The following is a 7,084-nucleotide window of genomic DNA, read 5'->3' on the forward strand; positions in this document are numbered from 1 at the left end:
GTCTACCAAAATTATGAATTGAATTTGCTAATAAGAATGTCCAAAAAGTTCATTATGTCTGACTTTTTATGATTAATGAATTAGTGCACTCTATCCCCATAAGGATCAAAAGAAAGGCGGCTTTACAATAGGCTGGAAAACCAAGATTCAACCCGGTTTGAGGATTGAAGTAGGAGTAGTGCTGGGGCGAGTTTTTTGCAGCATGATTTTTATGTTCGACCTTAGTACAGAGAAAGACAAGAACCCTCTGCTGGATCAAATCTTTTGCCTGACTCGCACCAACAATTGTCCTACTTCCATTCTCAAACCGGATTCAATCCCACGTTTCCGTCCTAGTATAAAGCCGCCCATAGAGAGGCAAAATCGCATGGGAAAAATGCTCTAATCATGCAATTAGGTCAAAAGTTGCAGAAACTTTTATGCAATGGATATGCAATGTTAATTTATCACTAATCTGGTAAAGATGAGATTTTTTCCTAAAGTTGAGCATAAATAGCAGAAAAATCGTTATAATTGATAACAATTTTCCCCTGTTTGGTTGTTCAAGGTGCAGAACTAGAACTAAGCGTATTTTTGAGCCCGATCTTGTGACTGAGTGAGCAATGTCGAAATCGACTTACCTCATTTGTCCATAGTTCGTAAGGACCCCAACCAGGCGTCTGACAGGTCGAAAATCACCCCAAATTTTCAGCCTCAATCTAAGATCTCAAGCTCATCCGTCATTTTTTGTAAAAGTGTCTTGGACACGTGGACTATGCAGCAAGAAGAGTCATCAATAGAACTCGATGACCATGGTGATGTGGCAATAATAATTGAGTATACTGATGACGAGACAACAGTGCTACCGCACCTTCAAAATGTTTTCGAATAAATGGTTGCCATGAAGAAAGGACCCCAACTTTTGGGGTTTTGGTCGATCAGTTAACCTTTGAACATCGAACAAGATGGTCAGTTCTTTATTCTTTGGGGTTTGGGCATTGGGAAAAATAATGAACACTTGCCTTTCAGGAGAACTGATTACTTAAGAACTTAGATTGATAAGAATTTTATAGGATTAAGGATTTCGCTTAGACTAAGCCTTTTTGAAACATTGACAAGGATGTCCTGATTTTGATGCCGATCACGACATGCTTGAGCATTACCTAATAGTCTTAAGTATCGCATCAGAGCGGTGAAGATTTAAAACTAATTCCAATCTAATTTCCCTAGTTATACCTGTGATGATGGCTTCAAGTTCAGCGATGACGAGCCTTCCAAATCCATTGTTTGCCAATCAAATGGGACTTGGAGCAATATTGGAGCCACCTGTATTCGTAAGTACCTACAATGATAAATGTTAGAGAGGCACAATGCTACAACATTCCTGGACGTTGTTACCAGTAATCCGTTTGAGTCTTTATGGAAGAATGGCATGTCCTCTTGGATACGTGATAAGTTTGCGATTACGTAAAATTGGGTTGGAGGTATATTCTAATCGACCGCAGAAAAAGAGTTCGAGTAGCCTTTTTTTCAGGAGAAGGAGTGTGTAATGTACGTAGACACCAAACAATTATGAGAGCCACCTATAGTTTGAGCGTTAATTTTCAAATCTCTTTTATTGTCCTTTAAATGCATCCCGAATATATTGATTCCGGTATTTGTTTATCAAGGTAAGGAAGTGGTTTTTACTCTTTTTGAATGCAAAGTGAGCCTCCATATGGTACCGACAGACCGTCACGGATTGTTATGCCGTTTGCCGAGGACTTTGGTTCAATGCTTTTTAAACCACAAATTCCACTCAAATTGGGTTCCAGTTCTTGTCATTGCTTCATTCGAATCTTAATACCTTTGGTCTGAAAAGCGAATTGTAAGATTAAAAGGCAGCATTTTTCCTTCCAGAACTGTGCGTAATGAAACGCGTGGTAGGTGAAGTCGGGATGATAGAAAATATCTATCTTTTAATACCAAATGAATATTCCATCGGAGAGCTTACTTTAGAACTATGATTTCTACCAACATGATTTTCGAATTATTTCCGTCAACAAGCGGGATTGAATTCGTTTAAACACAAAGTAGGCAACTAGGATCTTGTGAACCGTCTGATCCCTTTTGACCAACATCACAAAAGCTTTATCAGCAGCAACTTTAGACTCTCCAACATCTAAAGCTCCACCAAGGTCCACTTAACCAAACTATCGTCCTAGTTTCTTATTTGATTTTATCATTTGCTCTATGGACTTAGCGGCAATGCGTGGTCCAGAAACTCCTGACGTCTCTGGTGCCAATCTGAATCGTTGATAGTATGTCCAAAAACTGAATGAGGACCCTTACATGGAACGTCACACGACCCAAGGAAAACGGGAAGAGGCACGGTAGAGTGCTAAATAAAATGCTCAAGTCTGGCGTTGAATTTTTTCGGGCCATTATGTGACCGGGGTCATTAATTAAAACTAAGATTTTGGTATAATTAGATAAAAACAACTTAAACGCATTATAATGCAATGAAGATGATTGGCCCAGTCAGCCCTTTATTTGGCCGAGGGTGACCCACAAAGCGCCCTCTGAAGTGCAGAACGTAAACTATATTTCGTGCAGGGTAAGGAGGCTATAGAAATCCATATGCAACCTTTTGCCGTGCAAACGCTCTCTTCTGACACATTACATTAAACCGGTTTGAGCAAGTTGTCTGAGCGCTTATCTTGGTCTAGCCATGGAGTACAGCAGTAGTGGAGTGGAAAGCTCTCTAACCCATGGAGTACGTCAATAGTGGAGTGAAAAGCTCGGTCGAAGATCGAACGTCTTCTAGCGAGGTTTTGTAGATCTATGCGTTACCTCCTAATCAGATGCATTGCCCACTGAGAGAGTGTTCAATGTGCTCAATGAATTCCATCTTCATGTTCACTGTTCAGGTACTTGATTAGGAGGTAACGCAAAACTGAAACGTCTTCTAGCGAGGTTTCAGAGAGCTTTCCACTCCACTACTACCGTACTCCATGTCTAACCTCACTAGAAGACGTTTCAGTTTTGTGCTTCTTCCTAATTGAGTGCTTGAACATGAAGATGGAATTCATTGAGCACTCTATCAGCGGGTATGCATCTGATCAGCGGAGTTAACGCATAGCTCTACAAAACTTTTCTAGAAGACGTTCGATCTTCGACTGAGCTTTCCACTCCACTACTGACGTACTCCATGTCACTAGCACTTGGGCTAACTTTTGGGTGGGTCAAACGACACATTGCTCGATCGACCCACCCAAAACAGTGCTACCAAAAAAGGCGAATTGACGAAAGCGCCAGGGACATGCACAAAACAGTTATTTGAAGAATATTACACAATCCCAATAGCCAAAACAGGGCATAATCAGAGTATCTAATATTGGAGGAAATTCGCAAAAATAATGCTTTTTGTATTTTTCAAGGCAAGAATTATGTGTAAATTTGTTGTTCAGAAAATAGCAAATAATTCACAGTATTTTCGAAATCCAGAGTTACAAATCTCGAACAATTTATTTTGCCGAAAAATGTTTGACACTATTCAAAACTTTAATTGACGTGAAGAATTGTGTTTCTGAGCACTACCAATCTTCCTTCTTGGTTACTCATGAGTTGTTAAAGTGCTGGAATTTGGAATCTATGTTGGCAATCATTTGATCCAACGATTTTACATATTTTCCCAAAAGGAGCAAAAAAAAAACCAAAGAACAAACTGGTAAGCGTTTAAGGACAATCAAAAAACCCTAGGTTTCCTTCCTTTATCTTAGTAACTCGTCTTTGGATTACATTAAATTTTTGACAACTCCAAGCTCGACGTCGGAACGTGAGTTCAGTGGATATTCAAAACTGTGCCCTAGCATGTTTTTTTTTATTTGATCGAGACAAGCTGACCAACTTAGAGAGTTTTTTAATGTTTCTCTTCTTATTTTCCTTGGAATAGCTTCATATCTACGACGTTTCTCATACGCACGTCGATGTCTCTTAAGCATCTCGTTTTCATAATGATCTACAGAACTTTGGGAAGGGGAAATATGATAGCAAGTACTTTCTATTGAGGAGAATTCACGATTTGGTTTGCTTGATTGGGCGGGGGTCTTCATTTTTTGAAAGCTTTACGACATTTGTCGTGGAGATTTCTTAAGCAATCAGTTGAGCTGGAAAGCCCTCGAAAATGGACGGCATAGGATTGACGTCGAGATAAGTCGTTTTTCAACGTTCCATATGTGTACTTGCGCCAATACGCCTTCATTGCCTGAAGATGATTCGTCCAAAACTACCTTGAAATTGTTATGATAAGGTTTATTTGCGAGAATTCGTCTCATTGGACATTTTTACTAAAATACCATTCTTGGAAATCGAGGATGAAAGAGTTCGATTTTTTCCAATAGAGGAGTCGCCATTTAGGGTGTTCATTCCATTCACTCGATTGAATGGTTAGGTGACATTTGTTGAGATGTCTCAATTTACGTTGTATTCATTGTTGCAGTTATTACAGTGAATCTGGGGGGAATTTGTACGGTACAGTTTTTCACTTAAGGGTATTTCTCAAGAACCGAGATGATATCTTGTTTCACTTTTCCGAAAAACCAAATACTTGGTCAAGAGATGCAAAATTCCGGTTGAACCAAAAATATCTAAACCGCGATTTCGATGGAATTACAACAGTTTTGGCAAAGCATGTCGCGAAGGGAAGAACAAGACATTTTAGGGTTGTAGAAAGTATCAAGTGATCAAAGACTGAAAAAGTTAATATTAATGTGAAACACACTTAATACTTCTTTTCAGCGACGCACTGTATGGAACCCTTGGAAAATAAAATCTCGGAAGGCTTCAAAATATTCGATGCCAATATAAATGAAATACCACAGGGAAATTACGAGACACACCGCACTTTAAAAAATAGCTCCATCAAATATTTGTGTGAACACCCCAAAGTGTTTGACACGGATCCTACTCAAAAGGAGTTGTTTGTGGAATGTACGACCAATGGATCATACGCTTACCCATCCGAATGGCCCACTTGTGTTCAACCTATTAAATGTGATCCACCCAGTGGGTCTCATGTGGCGAATGGTCACCAACAGCCTTCTTCAAAAACCACTTACTCCCACAATGAGGAAGTTCGGTAATTAACCAAGCCGGATTCTTTTTCAAGATAATGGAGATTTTTTTGGAAAGCAAAAAGTACTTCTTCGCAACGGTCTTTTGATTGGCTTCGATTTGTTTGAGCAAAAGTGAACCCTGGAGGGAAATCGTTTTCTAATGATTAGAGGGCTAACCCACTCTTGGAATCTAGATTTACCTACGTAGAGCTCTTTCGGTAAATGTTCATTCATCTTTTAGCTATGAATGCAATGACTATTTTAAGTTTGCCAATGGGAGTGCAACGCAAGTGCGAGTTTGCCATGATAACGACCTTTGGACCAATATTACAGAACAATGTATTCGTAAGTTTAACTCATATTGTGCAGTAGCCGGCTCAAATAGACACCCTTGGCTTACCATTCATCAACGTAAATATCCTTTTATTCAACAGCAACCCATTGCGTGGGTGGAGCTCCGAACGTTCCAGCCGAATTTGGAAACTATGAATTCATCGCCAATGGAAATACTTACTCAACCCCCGGGGACATGGCTTCTGTGCCTGTTCTCATTGGCCAAAATTTGACATTTCAATGCGCGGATGACGGGTACTTCGAAGAACAGGACACGGCTGTGAATAAGAGCTTTAGTGTAGCTTGTCAGACCGGAGGAATTTACCCAAGCATTGCTCCCTACCCAGTGTGTACGACTCAGAAGAAATGCGTGGATCCTTTCAACCACACGGTTCCAAATTTGCGCGTGATCTCTCTAACTTCTGTTTTCTCCAATGATACATTCATCTACCGCGATACAATCCAGTAGGACAAAGGGTTGAATATTTGAATGTGAAAGAACTGCTCTCTAAACTACTGCTACTTATTTTAGATATGATTGTGATGCCAGGGAGTTTGAGTTACAAAGAGCCAGAGACGGCTATGTCTATCCAGGAGGAACACATGAAGCAAATTGCTTATTCAATCGACTTTGGGACACGCAGGCCACGGATTTGAAATGTGAACGTGAGTATCTCTATTCAAAGCGTGTGAATGTTTTATGTCCATGAACATGCTTTCGTAAAAAACAATTTGGTCTTTTATTTTGATCTCTGTGAAACATTGTCTGACTTTTGGTTTCAAACTTACACTATTTTACTCGATGATTTCATTGAACCAATGATCTAGCTCATTGGTGGCTATAACTGGAACCCAAAAACTTGGCACCTTAAATGATGCACCATTCGGAAAAGGGGTATCGGGCTTCATCTATTTTTGACCAGTCGTTTCAGAAAAAAGTTACTCAAATTGTTGCCTCATGCCAATGCCTCAGAATGTTAACCGATGTCAAACAACTTGGAGGCACTCAAAACAGTATCCAAAAGGGGCTAGTAGTATTTTTGGTGGACGGTCTTCTTGTTTTAATTACTGAAGCTTGGCTAGTGTGGCTGATCATATTATATCATAGTCTAAGATAGCTTTTTAAGCACCGTCCAATTTGAGACCAAAAGAAGATACAGACAAGCTGAAAATTACCGAGAAATTTCTCTGATGTTGAACAACGGATAATTTGTTCCCATTGTTTCCTCGTGATGTCGCTGATTTCTTAATAGCCACTTCGTTTAGGCAGTACTTGTTACGTAGCTAAAATACATGCTGATTGAATAACGTAATCATTTTTGCAATTGCCCCCAATTAGGGGGGATAGGGATAGGGCTGCAATCAGAGAAATCTAGAAAATTGTTCAATCAATTGAATATGGGAACAGCTTCATTTTTCGATGTCATGGTTTCCAACACTGTTGGCAAAATAGAATCCGATCCCTGACATATGTGCAAATCGCACACATGAGGAAACTAGTTGTTATACGTATATTGCTATTGATTTGTGCGAAACGCAACTGGCTCAGAATTTTTAGGTTCACATTCTTTTGAGAACGTTAACAAATCCTTCTGTTACACTGACGTCACCATTAAGCAACTTTTCCTGTCTAAGTGCATGATGACAAAAAATAGCTTGTTAAATCAGGTTTCTGC

At 39.6% G+C, this 7,084-nt stretch overlaps 1 protein-coding gene and 1 long non-coding RNA gene across 2 annotated transcripts in view; both read left to right on the top strand.

The window, feature by feature from the left end:
- Positions 1 to 922: 922 nt before the first annotated feature.
- On the top strand, positions 923 to 5,420 carry LOC131880917 (uncharacterized). The gene is made up of 3 exons (XR_009373307.1): positions 923 to 1,313; positions 4,759 to 5,098; positions 5,317 to 5,420. It is a non-coding gene; the product is annotated as an uncharacterized LOC131880917 (long non-coding RNA).
- A 95-nt stretch (positions 5,421 to 5,515) lies between these two features.
- Positions 5,516 to 7,084, top strand: part of LOC131880813 (uncharacterized) — a 5,908-nt gene continuing 4,339 nt past the window's right edge. The window contains exons 1-2 of the mRNA XM_059227521.1: positions 5,516 to 5,873; positions 5,941 to 6,074. Coding sequence (XP_059083504.1) covers positions 5,605 to 5,873; positions 5,941 to 6,074 — 403 coding nt within the window. The 5' untranslated portion in view covers positions 5,516 to 5,604. The remainder of the gene's footprint in view (positions 5,874 to 5,940; positions 6,075 to 7,084) is intronic.

Source organism: Tigriopus californicus, chromosome 5 (genome assembly GCF_007210705.1).
Source record: "Tigriopus californicus strain San Diego chromosome 5, Tcal_SD_v2.1, whole genome shotgun sequence".
Lineage (NCBI taxonomy): Eukaryota > Metazoa > Arthropoda > Copepoda > Harpacticoida > Harpacticidae > Tigriopus > Tigriopus californicus.